The sequence below is a fragment of the Diabrotica virgifera genome, chromosome 6 (assembly GCF_917563875.1).
Source record: "Diabrotica virgifera virgifera chromosome 6, PGI_DIABVI_V3a".
Lineage (NCBI taxonomy): Eukaryota > Metazoa > Arthropoda > Insecta > Coleoptera > Chrysomelidae > Diabrotica > Diabrotica virgifera.
Window position 1 is genome coordinate 247,878,812 of NC_065448.1, and position 19,531 is coordinate 247,898,342.

Genomic DNA, 19,531 nt, shown 5'->3' on the forward strand with positions numbered 1-19,531 from the left:
TAAATTGTTATATGAACGATTAGTAACTATGTTTGATGTTTATTTTTATCTCGTATACCTTGTTATGTATATTTCCACCAAGGTATTGACTTCAATGTTAGGTATAGTTACCAACCAATTATTCCAGAAAACCTTATCTTAATCTCATTACAAAGGCATTTGTATTTGAGTGGTGTTGTTAGGTTTCGAGAGGTAAACATACTGAATAGCAGGTATAATAATTAAACTTGCAATAGATTGACATTTATTACTTTCTACCTGTGCCGGAAACTTAACCACACCATTCAAATACAAATGAATTTGTAATAAGCTTAAGATGAAGGTTTCTGCAATAATTTGTTAGCAACTATACTTCTGTTTCTAGTAACTCCACCCTGAATTGAATTTAAATGTTATTTCGTATATCTTTTAGTTAGAGCAAATTGTGAATATTATAAGTACTGATTTGCAAATGTTGCTCAAATTTTTAACTGTGGATAAACCGAGCACTAATTGTATATAAATAATTTAGAAAGTTGCTATACAAAATGTTCATCATTTGGATTTCAGAGAAAGACGGGAGAATTCATAGAACTTCCTAGAGGTGTATGGTTTATACAACTATAAATTATTTTTTCTAAATCAACATTCTCGAAAAAGAACCTTAATTTTATGAATAAAAATAACGGTTTTTTTGTGCAATTAAACTTCTTGTGGTGCTGTCGCCTTTAGTGGAGGTTAGCGACTACATTGGCAAATCTGTCTCTGTCCAATGCGGCTCTAAACAAAGATGTTGAATTAATACCGGTCCAGTCTCTGATATTTTTAAGCCATGAAATCTGGTGCCTACCGGGAACTCCGTTTTCCTTCAATCTTCCCGTGGTAGCTAACTTTTCTAACTTTAATAATCTTTAGCAGCTCCCTATATGTACCTATTCTCAGGACATTTTCGTTGGTGGTGTGGGTTGTCCTAGGTATTTTCAAGATCCTTCTATAAAGCCAGAGTTTAAAGGTTTCTAACTTGTTTATCAGCGTTATGTTGAGCATCCAGGCCTCCATTCTATACAACAGTATTGACCATACACACCAATACAGAAAGCGATATCTAAGCCTGATATTAATGCGACTGTTACAAAATAAGCTTTTTGTTTTGATAAAGCCTTGTCGGGCTACCTCGGCTGTGCAATAATTCTTCTTAGGGTGCTTGTCCGTTCCGAACGTTGGCGATCATTCTGGCTATGACGATTTTGTTGGTTTCTATACGGAATAGTTGTGTTGAGGTCTTTCTATACCATACTCTCAGGTTAGTACGCCAGGATATTCTTCTTCGTCCTGGGGCCCTTTTTCCTTAAATTTTACCTTGCAAAATGCATTGGAGTATATGTCCCAAGTACTGCAGCTTGCAGCCCTTTACGATGTTGACTAAATCTGCAGTTGTGTTCATTCTCCGTAGCACTTCTTCATTGGTGACTTTGTCTGTCCATGGTATCTTCAGTATCTTTCTGTACAACCACAGCTCAAAAGTCTGAAGTTTTGACAGAGTTTTCTCCTTCAATGTCCACGACGTTTCTATTCCGCATAGAAGCACTGAGTACACATAACATTGAGGGAGCCTTATTTTTGTTTCTAGTGTGAGCTCATGGCTCTTGAACACAAAGCTCATAGTCAAGAATGCACTTTTTGCCCTTCCGATGCGACATCTAATCTCTTGATTGAGCGTGAACTGAGACACGTTCAATTCGCATTTGGTTCACATATAGATTTGCTCCAGTTACGTTTTCCTTGTTCCATATGTTCCACTTGTTTCCGTTATTTTGTTCATTTTTGTAATTTTTGCAGCCCTTCTATGGTATTGGAAAACACTATTGTATCATCTGCATCCCGCAGGTTGCTGAGCGTGACTCCATTTATTGAGAATGCCTTCATCAATATCTTTTAGAGCCTCTTCAAAAATGTGCTCAAGTACAGATTGATTGTCAGCGGTGAAATTATGCACCCCTGTCTCACTCCCCTTAAGATTTTAACCTGATCTGTATATTCTCCATCTATTCGGAGCACCTCTGATTGATTCCAATACAGGTTAGCTATTATTTTTAGGTCTCTTCCGTCAATCCCTGTCCTCTTCAGCACTTCCATCACTTGTTCATGCCTGATTTGATCGAGAGCCTTCTTGTAGTCAATCAGGCATGCAAAACGATCACCGCTGACATCTCTAAAACAATACCTGCATCAAAACAATCCTTCAGTTGTACTTGAGTAGAATTTTCGGTAATCTAACCTCTGGCATCCTCTGTATGTGTTCTAGCCATCATCGTAGTCGTTGGGTCTTTATTACTCCTAGTATGCAATATAATTAATTATTAATTCGGATTTGCCTAGAAGAATTTTCAGGACGAAATATTATGCGAACCTCCATCAATTGTGACAGCACACGACGAGGAAGATTGTTCACGGTTTATCTTATAAACTGTTAACATTAGAGATAATCCCACATGAAAAACACACCGATGAAAAGTGAAGTCGTGTGATACACTGGACCAAATTATGTGTCTAAGGACCGATTTCTCATACCGAGTTCAACTCCAGTTTAACCTGAACTGCTAGTGAACGTCAGTTTAAAGTCAAAATCAGCTTTCTCAATTCACGTTCAACCGATGGCAGTTTAAACTACGTTCAACTTGAATGGTGAAATTCGGCCGTTCAGAACAGAGTTTAGATGATTTCACGGATTACGCATGCGTTGTATTATTGCAACATGAAACGCTGTCATTATATAAATATAACCTATTATATTATATTAAGCATAACGATAAACGATAACATTATTTTTGTTTGTATTACATTTATTTATAATTATTAAAATGCCTGTTTGACGATAAATTCTTACATTTAACTTTATTCAGAAACAGCATAAAAAGGTCATACAAAATGGCGATATTTTTTTAATTTTTGCCATCTATTGGCATTTCTCGAAAGCTGTAGAACGTGACTTGACATTGAGAATTGCATTTCCAAACAAAACCGAAGTTCAACTATGAACCACAGTCAGTTGAACCATAGATTAACGCAGGTATGAGAAATCGACCCTAACTAAACCATAATATCAATTTTTGGGAAAAAAGGACATCAATGGTTCACTTGCAGTATGAACACTCATGAACAGTGACTTCGTAATGCAGAAACCGTATGCTTTTGTTAGTGATCTTTTGTTATTCTTTTCACAATAGTGCAATAGTTGTTCAATAACTTTTACATCTCTAGAAAACAATTACATCTTCTTTTTCTATACTTTTCCAAAGATAAGTGATATAAAAAAGACATTTTCTACGTACGTGATATATTTCAAATAAGTGATCTATGTAATTATTGACTACACAGTTTAGGTCAACATCTACACACTCCCTTTACATGTGCCATGTTATTTAGATTTTTATATCATAAATTATGAACATTTTGTGTGATCTGTAAGTAAATTTATAAGTATCCTTTATCTTCATTTGTTGTTGAGGCAAGACCGAGCCTAGCTTTGGTTTGGTTGTTAGGACGTTTTTGGTACAATTAAGAATTAGACCTTAGATTAAGTAAAATAGTCAATCTGTTTTGTAAAAAATAAATTGTACTTTATGGGGTTGCAAAATAGCTTTTAACTTTTAATTTTTTAGATGTTAAATATATGATACGTGTTTAAACTTATACTGTGATTTAATCATCATTAAGCTACATTCAGGGCCGGTTGTTCGAACGCTAATCAAGAAGCTGATTATGATCAATTCCCCTTAACAACCATCAAATATCAAAATCCGTTGTTCGTACGCCAATCAGTTGATTGTAATCAATTATGTTAATTATCATTATGATAATTAACATAATTGATTAATTAATTACTAATTAATAATTAACATAACAATTATTACCATAATTGATTAAATAATCAATTAATCTCATAATTGTAATCAGTTATGTTTTCAGCAAACCAAACAAAGTTGACATTGACATTTGGTGACAGTAATTAAATATTTGATAATTATCAGTTGATTCCATTTTTGATTAGCGTTCGAAGAACTGGCCCTTAGTATATTATGTATTAGATATGTTATGTAGTATATGTAGTATGGATATCTATAATAATAACCTATAATATGTTTCCTGCAGCTGATTTTGATGATATATATAGTTATAAACAAATGAACATAAAAAAACGATAAATTTTCGCTTTTTTCGTCTATTACCAAAAAGTTAAGCACTTTAAACAAATTTGAGAGGAAGAAACTCATAAATCTTATAAAATTCAATATGGCGTTTGCTGAATATGTCTATCCTTATTGGTTGCTTAGAAAATTGCAAAATAAATCATAAATTTTGAGTTTTTATAAATATTCATAACTTATGTAAAAATTAACTTAGAATATTCTTATTACACGTAATGCTGAGACTTCTGGTGCTTAAATCATACCCCAAATTTCAAAGCAATTGGTCAAATAGTTTAAAAGTTATTTAATTTGTTTATCCCAAATTCATTTTTTTTTTGCCACACTATAAGTCAGAAAATGATGAAGTTATAGTAATACTTTGGATAGTTAATGAAAGAAGAAGATTTACACTATTAATTTAATTAAAAAAAAATAACAAAAAATAATTCTAAATATTGCAAAATTAGTTTGCAAGAACATGTGAATTAAAAAAAGGGGGGGGCTAACTTCGCCCCTAATTGTCCTAGGACAATTGTTTTTCTTTCTAAATGTGTATAAAAATTCAGTCTTTCTAAATATGAAAAAAATATTTTTTCTACGGGTAACGGTTAAAAAGTTATTCTAATTGTTTATAAGTAAGCAAAAAATCGACATGTTTTTGCAAAATAATTTTACACTGTTTAAAATTACTTTTTGTCATTTTTTTTAAATTAAATTAATAGAATAAATGTTCTTCTTTCATAAACTGCCCGAAGTATTACTGTAACCTCATAATATTCTGCCTTATAATGTTACAAAAAAAATAAATTTGGGATAAACAAATTAAATAACTTTTAAACTATGTGACCAATTGCTTTAAAATTTAAAACATAATTTAAGCACGAGAAGTCTCAGCATTCCGTGTAATAAGAATACTCGTAACTTAATTTTTACATAAGTTATGAACATTTTATAAAATCTCAAAATTTATGACTTATTTTGCAATTTTCTAAGCAACAAATAAGGATAGACATATTCAGCGAACGTCATATTGAAGTTTTTTATATGATTTCCGAGTTTCTTCTTCTCAAATTTGTTTAGAATGCTTCACTTTTTAGTAATAGACGAAAAAAGCGAAAATTTACCGTTTTTTTATCTCCATTTGTTTTTTATCTCCATTAAAGATGCTTGGCTTTGTTAAAAGATGCAGCTATGACTTTACGACTGGTCGTTCTTTAAAATTTCTTTATTGTTCTTTGGTTAGACCACATTTAGATTATGCATCATGTGTTTGGTCACCTCAATATAACTGCCATATTAATAAAATCGAACAAGTTCAGCGTAAATTCTTACGTTATTATGCTTATAAGATGCATCTGACTGGTCAAAGTTATGAGTCTTTACTGCAAATTATTCGACTTGATTCATTACAGAGTCGTCGTCAACATAAAGATCTTTGCTTCTTATATAACTTAATTCATGGTCATAAATTCTGTATCCCACTTTTAAATAAAATTGGTCTACATGTACCTTCAAGAACCACCCGTTCTGTGACCACCTTCCACGAGTTCATTAACCGCACAAATTATGGTTCAAATTCCTGTCTCTCTAAAACTATTAAATTAGCAAACACATTATCTCCGCAAATTGATTTCTTTGTGAACGACTTTACTGCGTTTTCCACACAATTACATTTATACTTAACTTAGGGCCGGTTGTTCGAACGCTAATCAACAATGATCATTATCAAATATTTAATTACTGTTGTTTGGGTTGCTGAAAACATAATTGATTACAATTATGAAATTACTAAATCAATTATGTTAATAATTGTTATGTTAATTGATTAACTAATCTCATAATTATAAGCAATTATGTTTTCAGCAACCCAATAAAAGTTGACTTTGACAGTTTTGGTGACAGTAATTAAATATTTGATAGTGATCATTGTTGATTAGCGTTCGAACAACCGGCCCTTAATGTTCTAATTTCAAGACTGATTTGTCAACTACTGTTATTGTCTTTGTTCTAGGATAAGTTGTATTTGTCAATTTCAAAATGTTCTAGCTCTCAATTGTTAAATGAGAGCAAGTAATTTTATTCTTTATTATTGTTTGTTATGTATTTACCAATTTTGTACCTACTAGATCTTATTTTTCTAATTTGTGTGACATTTTAATTTAATTGTATCATGTACTAATGGACTTCGGTCTGTAAATAAATAATAAATAAATAAATAAATAACTATGTATATGTATATCATCAAAATCGACTGCAGGAAACATATAGGTTATTAATATAGATGTCCATACTACTCAAAAAATTTGGTTTCGGCCTGGAGGGGGATGTGTCACGAGAAAAATCTTATTTCTCTGGACTACAATCTTAAGTCTCACATGTTCGATAATTTTCGGTGTTTTTATGCTACAACCATTCTTTTATTTGTGGTTTGCTCATAAGTCTATCTCTCAGGAACTTTCACATCATTTTACCCGTTGTCGCTCAGTGTTTTGTTTATTTTAAGCAAGTCTGAGTGAGAATTCATTTCTCGCATCTCACCGTCATTCAGAGATAACGAAACGTGACGAACGCAAAAAAGACCAAACAAACAAGTAGGATACTTTTGGGACATGCCCCATATACCTGTCATATTCATAATTGTTTTTGATAAATTATGATAATCTCTGGTAGTAAAGTACAGTCGGAGACAAGATTCCTTTTTGTTAAGACGCTTATTTCGATCTAAACATACAAAAAAAAAGGATAATTCGTTTAATTATGTTCTACATATAGAACTTTCGTAAACCTGAGAAGTTTAGTGTGGCGATATTCGATACATGAATAATAAACCGACAACCGAGGGAATTAATTATGAGTTATATCTATTTGTCAGTGCGAAATAAATGTGTAAGGAAGGAGGTATCCAGCTCAACGCATCCAATAGTAGAATAATGGTAACTACGTTCAACACACATAGTCGTTAGGTAGGATAAGAATTTATCGACTTCGTTCAACTTACCAAATCGAGAGGCTTCGGAACACATTCAGCGCACCTATTCCGATGATCAATTATCCTCCGTTCAACGCACTGAGAATGCACTAATGGATTTCTGTTCGGTCTTTTATACTCTCAGAGACGGTATAGAACATGTTTTTTTGGATACATAGGCGTACTCTAGACGATAAGAGTAACAAAATAAAACCACATATGCCAACTACTAGGGCAGCTACTGATTTACATAAGCAGATCTTGATATAACTGCAAGCTATAAACAAAATCGATTATTTTAATAAACCCAAAAAATATACTGGAGTTTCTCTAAATTAAAATTACCCTAAATAAGGTTTTGTAGTGAATTTATACTCATTAATTTTAATTTAGTTTGTTAATATTACACCCACATGTACGTACAATTTATTTTTTAACAGCATCATTTTTCATAAATTGTAAATTACCATTCCTCCGATGTGGTATAGGAATAAACTGCCAAAGAATATTTGATGTTAAAATGATAATGTAAGTTGAGGAAGCACGATGCTACCTCTTAATGTAATATAGACCGGTAGATTATACAATAAACCTAAAAAAATGTTCAGGATAATTTGACAATTTACAAGAGATGGTATTTCTTTAGTAGAACGCAAGAAAAAGAGTGATTAGATCAATAAATAATCCCTCCCCCAGATCTTCTTTGGTCTTTCTCTCCTACTCCTTCCAGGAATCTTCTTACTTCAGCAATTTTTCGTATTGGGCGATTAACGTCTCGACGTTGAACATGACCAAACCATCTTAATCTATGCTCTCTCATTTTGGCATCATTTGGTGACACACCTAGACTTCCCCTAATATACTCATTTCTAATTTTATCCTTTTTTGTCACTCCACTCATCCATCTAAGCATTCTCATTTCCACCACATGCATTCGTTGTTCCACTTTCTTTTTCACTGCCCAACATTCAGTTCCGTATAACATAGCCGGTCTTATGGCTGTTTTATAGAATTTTCCCTTCAGCTTCATTGGAATTTTTCTGTCACACAACAATCCATCCAGCCCTAATTGTAATGCATACATCTCCATCTATTTCTATTATTCTGTAATACAGATCCTAGGTACTTAAACTATTGCTTTTCACAATCATATCACCATCCACAGATACCATTTTATTTGTAGTAACTCTATCTTTAAATGAACATTTCAAATACTCTGTTTTAAACCTTTTTCCTCCAGAGCTGGTCTCCACTGTTCCAGTTTTTGTTTTAAGTCTCTTTCACTATTTCCTACTAACACTACATCATCAGCATACATTAAGCACCATGGAATGTTACCCTGTAGTTTCGCTGTTATCTGGTCCAAAACTACCGAGAATAAATAAGGACTAAGCACCGAGCCTTGGTGCAATCCTACTTTCACATGAAATTTATCAGTCTCTCCCACACCTGTCCTAACACTAGGAGTGACTCCCTCATACATATCTCTCAGAATCTTTACATATTCACCAGGGACTCCTTTCTTATTCAGTGCCCACCACAGAATCTCTCGATGAACATCATATTATGCTTTCTCAAGATCTTCAACAAGATTTAGGAATATTTATCATTAATAAGAGATAAACTATAATAGACCGAGATTCCTAATAATTTACCATGCAAAAGCCGACTACCAAATAAAATAATTGTTTTTTTGCTTTCTCTTAGTGCAAAGGAATACATTTTCTTGTAAATTTTTAAAAATAATCATTTTTTATGGTCAACCCAAGGTTAGGGATTTTCTACTACTATAATAGTGTATTTATTCATAGCTAAATTAATAATTGTCCATGTAGTGATTTGTTGTTCATTCTTATAGCTTTCTACATCGATACAGGCCTGTGAGGAATAAATGTTTTTTATTACATTTTATTATCAACACCTAATTTTTGATATATGAAGATATGTACATGTATTTGCAAATTTTAACTATAATCTTAACCACCATTTATTATTTATTTGTATTTCTAATTGAAGGTTAAGTCATTGTAAAATAATTTATTCATCATAAAGTCATTTCCAAAATATCCTTTGTTTGTTTTATTTATATTCCTTTAAATTAAAACGGGAAAGTTCAAGAGAGCTGACATACCATCTCACCGAACTGCTAAATAGCTACAAAACCAAACAGTGGTTGGATTAAATGTTTAATCTACATTTAGTCCATGTGGTGAGACCGCTCCCGTCTGGAAAAATTTCTGATTCGGTTTCTTTGTGGATTCCTATTAAAAAATGTCCCCTTTAAACAAATCTGAAGGGTGCCGGGCGGAATTTTTGGGCAGAAATTGTTTAAACAAATACAAAAGATCATTTTTGCTCCGGAACATATATTTTTAAGTTTTGTGGGTCATTCTTAACAAGAAAGGTATCTTGTAAATTTTCTCAAAAATTGATATTATTCGAGTTAGAGGCGATTTAAAATCTGAAAAATGCGAAAATACGCATTTTCGAGGCTTAAAAACTCATTTAAATTAGTATTTTTGAGGTTGCCAGATACTTAATTGTAGGTTAAACATTCAGCTTTATTTTTTTAATTGTTACAGGTGCATGTCCATCCGATTTTTTTGCCGTTGCGGCTCGCTCTATTGCAAAAATCTCCTATTTTCCTCCGAAAAATATTTCTTTTAGATTATTTGGGACATTCTAAATAAAATAAGTTTCTTGGCATTTTTCTCAAAAGTTAAGTTATAAGCTAAAATCCGAAAAAAAGTGGATGAGTTGGCCAAAGATGCAATAAAAAAAGGTGAGATACTAACTCACATCTTATCGACAGATGCAATAAATGACGTCAAAGTTAGAATAAATAAAATATGGAAAAAAGAATGGAAAAATATTACAAGCATGTCAAAAAATTTATATTTTTTTTTACATCAAGAACTTCTTCCGCCACCTCTGAATACATATTTAAATATAACCTGCCAAAGCAAGATATTTCTACTATCGTCAGATTAAAAACTCGACACGGGAAATATGAGGCACATCTGCACAAATTAGGAATAATTAATTCATCAGTATGTTTTTGTGATAATGTTTCGATTAGAGATTTAAACCATATTTTCTTGGAATGCAAAATTAACGAGAGATATATAAATCAATTATATTACAATTTACGACAAACACAAGTTCATTTTCCAATTAGTATAGAATATCTACTAAGTTGTCATAAAATGGAAATATTTAAATTACTCATAAACTACTTGAAAGAAACAAATATAATCATTTAAGTGAAATACGTATAAATATAACAAAACTAATAAATTGAGGTAAAAATAAAATAAAAATCTGTGGCTAACGGACTCGCATCCAAGCCATTTTTTCACACACACACACACACAAAATCCGAAAATGCAGGCTGTTACGATTAGATTCCACTTTGCTTCTGATATTCTGAAGACTTATCCCGCCTGTATTCTCTGGGGTTACTATGGACTCTATTATTGAAGATTCTATACATATTCTATGTAGTACGTAAAGAAAACGAATAATACTTAATAAACTTTTATTTCTCTACGTACTACTTATCGGTAACAGGTACACTTGGTTTTTACAAATGTTGATACACTATTTTATTTTCACAACCACTGGGACAAAAATTCTGGCTTTTAATGAAAATTTTAGAGTTATAGATCTGTGATAAGTGGCTGGGGTTTAGAGTTTTTTACAATAAAACTCACGATGCTTTATAAAACGGTGTATTTCGTGTTTATCATACAGAAGTCGAACGCTAACTAAATAAGAACACACGCTAATAATATTGTCTGTGTGTCCTACTCGAATCTGCAAAACATTAATATTAAAAAAAAGAATGTGTGTGTACTTTGTACGCACGTAAGAAGATATTCTTCTATTATATAATAGGTAATTTAAACGAGGTAAATATACTTAAAAAATTATTTGTACTTATTTTATTTAAAAATCAAACTAACTTTCTTATCTACCACTTTCAAAAAAGAAGAATATCTTCAAAAATTATATAATAATATACTTACAATCATAAAATCTAAAAAAAAAAAAATAAAAAAATATTAACTTGCTGGGGCTCGAACCCACTTCACGTCTACCGCGTCATACGAAAGTTGACGGCATTTCAAACTGCACCACATTCGCGTGTACGTCATGTGGGAATATACACAAACTAAACGTTTACACCATAAATTTATATGAATTTAATAAAATTATTAGTTTGATTTTTGTCGAAATAAAATAAAACAAAATAGAGTAAGAAAACGATATATGAGATGAAGATTTGTGGAAAGTTTGTTCGTAATCAGATTATGTAAATTAAAGCATTGCCTACTAGTAGGTAACTACATTATTTTGTTTACATTTTCCAAATATATAGCTATTGAAACTATTAGGTATTTCCAACTGAAACATTTAGAATTACATACCTGCGGCTGTTCAAAACTATTTAAAAAGTCACTATAATTATAAATTTGATTTTATTTCTGTCCACACATCAATAAAAACTAATATTATACAATATTTTTGTTTACCGATAACCTCCATATTGAACAATTATTGACAGATCATTTCAAAATTTCAACACCCAATCAGAGCCCGTATAACCACTAATACCATATTGTCGTTGTGCGCATGCGCGGGGATCAATCAAATTTTACCCTCAATCGAGTCGCCGCTAAAGAAGAATATCTTCAAAAACACTCGAACCACACAAATTAGGGCATTAGGGCGACCAAAGCCATGTAAGTACCGATTTCTCGAAACGCCATATGTGTCGGTGGGTGATAATCATAGATATAATAACCAATAGATTAGGCAAGGTCCGAAAAATAGCGTAATGCGGAGTAGTTCGGGTCGGTGGTCTATCTCTCTCTACCGGCGCTTAGCTTTCTCTCTCTAGCATATGATGGCCGCCGCCTCTGTGTCTGTGCCGTTCCATTACTCCCACCTCTTGGTAGAAACGCTCACACTCGTACGACAGACAAAGATAGCTAGACTACCGTACTTGATATTTGCGTTACACCCCGATGCATTGAGTGCCATATCCCTATCCTGCTCTATTGTTAACATGTATCTGGTGATAATCCCCAAATTCCAGCATCCCTTACGTAGGCGCCGCACAAGGGGCTGGTTTGTTACAATGTCGATTGAAACTTCTTTTTACGGTAAACGTCTTAAGACAAATATCACATTTAAAAGGTCTCTCACCAGTATGAACTAGAACATGATTATTTAAATGAACTTTTTGAATAAACTGTTTAAAACAAAATTCACATTTATAAGGTCTTTCTCCATTGTGAACTAGAAGATGCTTATTTAAATATCTTTGTAGTGCAAACTTCTTATGACAAATTTCACATTTATAAAGTGTTTCTGTAGTGTGAACTTTGATATGTTCATTTAAAGTACTTTTCTGAGCAAACTCCTTGTCACAAGTTTCACATTTATAAGGTTTTTCACCAGTATGAACTCTCATATGTTCATTTAAATGATATTTTTGAATAAACTGTTTAAGACAAATCTCACATTCATAAGGTCTTTGTCCAGTATGAACTGTCATATTATGTCCATTTAAATGATCTTTTTTAATAAACTGCTTAAGACAAATTTCACATTTATAAGGTCTTTCACCAGTGTGAACTTTCATATGGGTATTTAGAGCACTTTTTTGAGTAAACTGTCTAAAACAAATTTTACATTTGTGAGGTCTTTCGCCATTGTGAACTAGAACATGTTTTTTTAAGTATCTTTGTGTTGCAAACTGCTTAAGACAAATTTCACATTTAAAAGGTCTTTCACCAGTGTGAACGTTGATATGTTCATTTAAAGTATATTTTTGAGTAAACTGCTTAAGACAAATGTCACATTTATAACGTCTTTCTCCAGTATGAACATTCATATGGGTATTTAAAGCACTTTTATAAGTAAACTGTTTAAAACATATTTCACATTTATAAGGACTTTTCACTCCTTCGCCAGTGTGAACTTGTCTATGCCTATATAAAGTACCTGACTGAGTAAATTGTTTAAGACAAATTTCACATTTATGAGGTCTCTCTCCAGTGTGGACTAGAACATGTTTATTTAAAATACTTCGTAGTGAAAATTGCTTAAGACAAATTTCACATTTATGAGGTCTTTTTTCACTGCCAACTTTCAAACCTTTTTCAAAATCGCTTGGTTTACATAGGTACGATCCTTGTGTAGACTGAATTTTCGTATTTTCATTTACTGTTTCCTCTTCGGATTGTTGACTTGTAAATTCCTCTTCTTTTAGGGATGAAGGTATTTTCATTCTGTGCTCCTCCTCTGAATCATCTAAAATAGAAACCAAGTATAAAAATGTTGCTAAAAGAAAAAATTAATGTAGAAACTTCAGAATAAGAAATGAATTATTTTTTTTTATTTGGACTTTGTTGTTTTATCTTTTGCTTTTTTATATCTTCATTATTTTATTTTTTTACCCTACACCTTAGTGTTCGTTCAGAGTGGAAGCGGAGAGCAGAGTGGCGATATTTTTCCGAACAACAAGCAAAGAGCAAAGAAGTGCCAAGCCAGAGTAGCAGTGCCGGATTAACCAATAGGCAAAGTAGGCAGTTGCCTAGGGGCCTCGCAGGGTCCAAAATGAAAAAATAATAATATTCGAATTAAATAAAACCTATAAATCACATTATGTTGAAAAATTAAAATATCACGCAATACCATAAAAGTGATGGTGGAAGTATAAAACTACATTACAATGCATACTTTTGTTTACATCGAAAGCCTATGCTGTGAGAATAAGTCGCTATTGAATGCTGTTTGGTAGAAGGAACAGTACTGCCTGTCAGTCTGCACGGTTTCTTAAAAAAGTAGTAAGAGCAAGAGCAACAAATGAGTCTACGCCCCCTCGCTACCCTCACCTTCATTACCCATGCCTTTCGCTTCATGCTAGGAAAATACAATGGTCTCCAGGCTCATTTATCTAAGATTAACAAACTTGCAATTTACATTTTTGTCTGCACACTCGCTTTAAATGGAGTAAGTGCTGCTAAAAGTTACGTTGGACCCGTTGGAGCATTATCGTATTTTGGATTTGTACAGTCCGTGTACAACTTTTTTTCAGCCTCTACCCACCGTTAGGAAGCTACGGTTTAAACCTTGTCCTTAAAAGAACAAGCAGCACTAGATGGTCTGCAAGGGCTGATGCAACAAAAGCTTTGTCTAAAAGGTTACAACTTCAAATCTGCTCTTCATACTCTTGCTGAAGACCCTCATCAGAAAGCTGAAACACTTCCTAAGGCTAGTGTTTGTTGAAAGAAATTTCAAAACAGAAACATTCATAATGAATGATTTCTGGGCAACAATTTTAGAACTCATCAACGCTGTCAGTAAATCATTACAGAGAGAAGAGGTTGAACTTGAAACTGCAGTTCAGCTTCTAAAAGACTTTTGGAGTTCTTAAAATCCCAAAGAGATAATTTTGCTTACTACGAGCAGAAGGTCTGCGATCTACAATACTCTGAATATACCGACGAGAGTAAACAAATGCGAGCAAGAAAATTACATTTTGATGATGCTAATCCAATGAAGTTTTTCTACAGGGTGGAGAAAAGTTTAAGGTTGAAACGAATCTACCAATTTTGGATAAGGTAATTATTGAGCTGAGTCTTCAGTTGACAGCGTACGAGTCAGTAACTCAGTATTTGGTGTTTTGTTTGTTTTTCACAACTGAGTGATACTCAAAAGGTGTATCAAAACTACATGAACACTATACTGATGATATTGAACCTGAAATTTAAGATGAACTACTGCAGTTCAAATATTTTATTGTCCATCTTCATGACTTATAGCGAAAATAATTTATTCCTGTTTCATAGTCTTTTTTGGATATTTATGAGAACAAGTTCGTATCGAAATTTGTCTTTACAAATTACAGTAGCTTGTAATATTTATCTCAGGCTAATGATTACAAAGGCAACAGGCGAACGGTCATTTTCAAAAATTAAAATGATTAAAAACCGTAAACCAAGTACCTATAAAAATTTTGCTAAAAAAAATTAATGTAGAAACTTCAGAATAAAGAAATACATAAATGTATTAATTTTAATAAAGAAATAAATAAATTATTGTTTTTGTTGTATTATCTTTTGTTTTTTTTATATCTTAATTATTGTTTTCTTGTTTCCGTTCATTAGTTATCCTCAACATATCTGATTGTGCTCATCTCTGTATGTCTTATCCATTCTAAGCGAAGAGATTTTATGTATGACTATATTTTCTTTCTTTAATTCTTCTTCAATTTCGGCATTCGCTTTCATTCTTACTTCTCCCTCTCTTGTTACATTGTGGTCCAGTATTGTTCTTATTACTTTTCTTTCAAATTTCAGAAGGCATATTCGTCTTTCTTTTTAATCGTCGTTGTTTCCAACCCATATGTAACAACAGTTCTTATTAAGATCTTATATAGGTTCATCTTTGTTCTCTAGAGTCTTGCCTCTCAGCAAATTTCTGCAGCAGTGTTTAAAAAAGAACAAGATCTTTTTAACAAGGCTATAATTGTAAACTAAAATGGACTGATGCAAATCGCAAAAAAACTAATTTGCATCAAGAACATTTATTTCACAAAAAAAAATCATTTTATTTAAGAAAAATGTTATTCATGTTTTAAATTAAATTATCGTAGAATTGATGATAATCTGCTTCTCTTGTTCTCTTCAACAACAAATTTTGAAACTTTCCCTTTTTTGTAAGGACTCCTTACAAAGAGCAGATAATGATTGGTAATTCCTTAAAAATATGTGGGTGTCTAATTTTGTATTCAGCCTCCAAGAAAAACAGAAAAACGAGTACAGTCATGCTTTTTAACAGCTGCGGTCACTGAAAAGTTTACACCTTAATTTTTACATTTTTTTAAGTGAATACATACTTCTTATCGCTCGGTATGGAATTTTGGCAGGTGTAAAATCGTACGACTGAACTATAGTCTTTACTACAAAAGCACGATTACGTAGGTCAAAATTTATGACGTCAGAGCACTGCCAAGACATTAGAATGTGACTTTTCATCATGGACACGTTTATGTCATTACTTGTCAGAGATATTTTTCTTTGTTTTTGTTTACTATACAAATAATATCTATTCTTTTTCTCATGAGCATCTTTCAGTGCGTCACAGTTTTTTCGATTTCTTTCTAACGCATTAAACTGTATGTGACAGAAAAAAACGCACGTCGGTGATTACATTGCGTCGGTGACATTTATAACATTTATTCTAGTTGTCAATAGATGGCGCTATAATCGAAAATAAAATTATTTACGAATTATATAATATATCTACGAATATAATCTGTACAATTTATAAGACCATACAAATCAAAGAAAATACCATTTTATAAATGCAATAAACACAATTGATGTGTTTTTATGCCAAACTAGCTGACCCGGCAGACTTCGTACTGCCTCAATAGATAAAAACAAACTTTTGTACATAATAAACTTAAAATAAACAAAAGGAATTCGTAATTAATAAACAAAAAATGCTCGATGTAAATGAGGTTATACTGATACTCTGATGAAATGTTGATTTGGTAGGTAATCGCCGTAATCGGGTAAGATCCGCTTGTGCATTCGGTAACTTTCGTCTCGATAGGGATGCGTCTGAACGTACGTATCAGTTTTTGTGCAGCCAAATACGTATACGTAACGTATCGTTTTGACGTATAAGCATGCGCATTAATGGTTGAACTCCCGTATCTTTATACGTATTACCTAAAGTAACGCTCTGATACGTACGTACAGACGCATCCCTATCGAGACGAAAGTTACCGAATGAACCAGAGGATCTTACCCGATTGCGGCGATTACCTACCAAATCAACATTTCAAGGTTATAAAGTCTATTTGAGTAACATTATTTTTTGTTTGTTATTGCAAATTGTAACTTCATAATAGATTTAAAATTTGATTGTTTTTTAAGTTGTCTATTAATAAAGCAAAACAAACAAATCTTTTATTTAAGAAATACAGTGATCACCACAATAACTAGATAAACAAAAAATGAATCAAAACGGGAACTTATGTTTTCAAAAGACTGATAGTGTGTAAATAATTTAATAATTTAATTATTTACACACTATCAGTCTTTTGAAAACATACACCAGTTCCCGTTTTGATTTATATAGAAGTGTGTACAAGTCAAACAGTCTTTTTCTATTTAAACAAAAAATGACCTAATTTCAGTAAAATTTTCAAATAAATATGAACAAACTATTTACATTATACTGGAATTCTGATGTAGGTACAAAAATTTACAACTAAAAAGTAGGTATAAACAGAAATAAAAAATTTAAAACTAAGGAAAAACAATATTTTTATATATCTATTGAAATAGAAGCAAATAAAAACATATAATTTCATCATTCACATTTATCTTTTTTTACATTTGTATATTTAATTGTATCTATACCGGGTGTCCACTTATATTTTCCCCCATTTTAACTGCCTATAACTTCTAAACGGCTCAAGATAGAAATATGCGGTTTTCGCTGAAATGTTTTATTTTAGCAAAAGTTTTGTATGAATGAATTGAATTTTTTATATCGCTTTTAAATACGAAAATAAAAATGGCGGATTTTTGAAAAAAACGTTTTTGACTTTTTTTAATGGAACACCCAGTATATTTTTTTGTAAATTGAAAGAAAGATCATTCACCTATCCAGCGATATAAAGTTTTTCAAAAAAGAAGAGTAATTAATTTTTAAAATGAGAAGTGCAACGTGGATATCACATACCTAAATAACATAACTAATATATATATATATATATATATATATATATATATATATATATATATATATATATATATATATATATATATATATATATATATATATAACAAAGGAGCACTCGTAAGTGTAGGGTTTTATCGGTCAAGTGGGTGAAAAAAGAGACAAAGAATTCAGCTACTTCATCTATTTATTGAAGACGTTTCGTCTACTGCTCAGTAGACATCATCAGTTCATCTACAAAAAGAGTGGTATAAGAGACAACATCCAAAAGAGAGGTAAACAAGCACTAGCGTTACCTTAAAAAGACATGTAGCAAACGATAAGATGTACATAGTAAAAAAACCTTATCCATGAACCAACGTAATGTAAAAGTATATAACATTTAAGTGTATAGTTAATATTTAAAAAACTTTAGTACAGCCAAAGACAAGACCATGTGGTAACAGTCATATATAAAAAACAAGTGGAAAAAAGCCGGCTTGCTTTTTTTGAAGTCAAGAATGAACCGGCTTTTTTCCACTTGTTTTTTATATATGACTGTTACCACATGGTCTTGTCTTTGGCTGTACTAAAGTTTTTTAAATATTAACTATACACTTAAATGTTATATACTTTTACATTACGTTGGTTCATGGATAAGGTTTTTTTACTATGTACATCTTATCGTTTGCTACATGTCTTTTTAAGGTAACGCTAGTGCTTGTTTACCTCTCTTTTGGATGTTGTCTCTTATACCACTCTTTTTGTAGATGAACTGATGATGTCTACTGAGCAGTAGACGAAACGTCTTCAATAAATAGATGAAGTAGCTGAATTCTTTGTCTCTTTTTTCACCCACTTGACCGATAAAACCCTACACTTACGAGTGCTCCTTTGTTATATTGGAATTGACGGTCGTACTCCTTTATGATATATATATATATATATATATATATATATATATATATATATATATATATATATATATATATATAAGCAAATTAATATTATGTTATGTGATTTCCACATTGCATCTCTCATTTTAAAAATTAATTGCTCAATCATTTGACAACCGATTTTAAAAAAAATTATATTGCTGGATAGGTAAATGACGGCCGTTTTTTCAAGTTTTTAGGTAAATGACCATTTTTTATATCGCTTTTAAATAAAAAATGGTGGATTAAAAAAAAACGTTGACTTTTTTTATTAAAACACCCCGTATATTTTTTTTGTAACTTGAAAAAAACGGTCATTTACCTATCCAGCGATATAAAAATTTTTAAAATCGGTTGTCAAATGACTGAGCAATTAATTTTTAAAATGAGAGATGCAATGTGGAAATCACATATAATAACATAATATCAATTTGCTTCGTTATGGTATTTAGGTATGTGATATCCACGTTGCACCTCTCATTTTAAAAATTAATTACTCCGTGATTTGACAACCGATTTTGAATAACTTTATATCGCTGGATAGGTTAATGGCATTTCTTTCAATTTGCAAAAAAAAATATACTGGGTATTCCATTAAAAAAAAGTCAACAACGTTTTTTTCAAAAATCCGCCATTTTATTTTCATATTTGAAAGCGATATAAAAAATTCAATCCAGTCAGACAAAACTTTTACTAAAATAAAACATTTC

The 19,531-nt window shown here is 31.7% G+C and overlaps 1 protein-coding gene across 3 annotated transcripts in view; it reads right to left on the reverse strand.

Moving 5' to 3' along the window:
• Window positions 1-10,661: 10,661 nt before the first annotated feature.
• LOC114336323 (zinc finger protein 239-like) overlaps window positions 10,662-19,531 on the reverse strand; it is a 68,210-nt gene continuing 59,340 nt past the window's right edge. For all 3 annotated transcript variants that reach the window (XM_050655105.1, XM_050655107.1, XM_028286661.2), the window contains one exon: window positions 10,662-13,458. In XM_050655105.1, coding sequence (XP_050511062.1) covers window positions 12,245-13,458 — 1,214 coding nt within the window. In that variant the 3' untranslated portion in view covers window positions 10,662-12,244. The remainder of the gene's footprint in view (window positions 13,459-19,531) is intronic.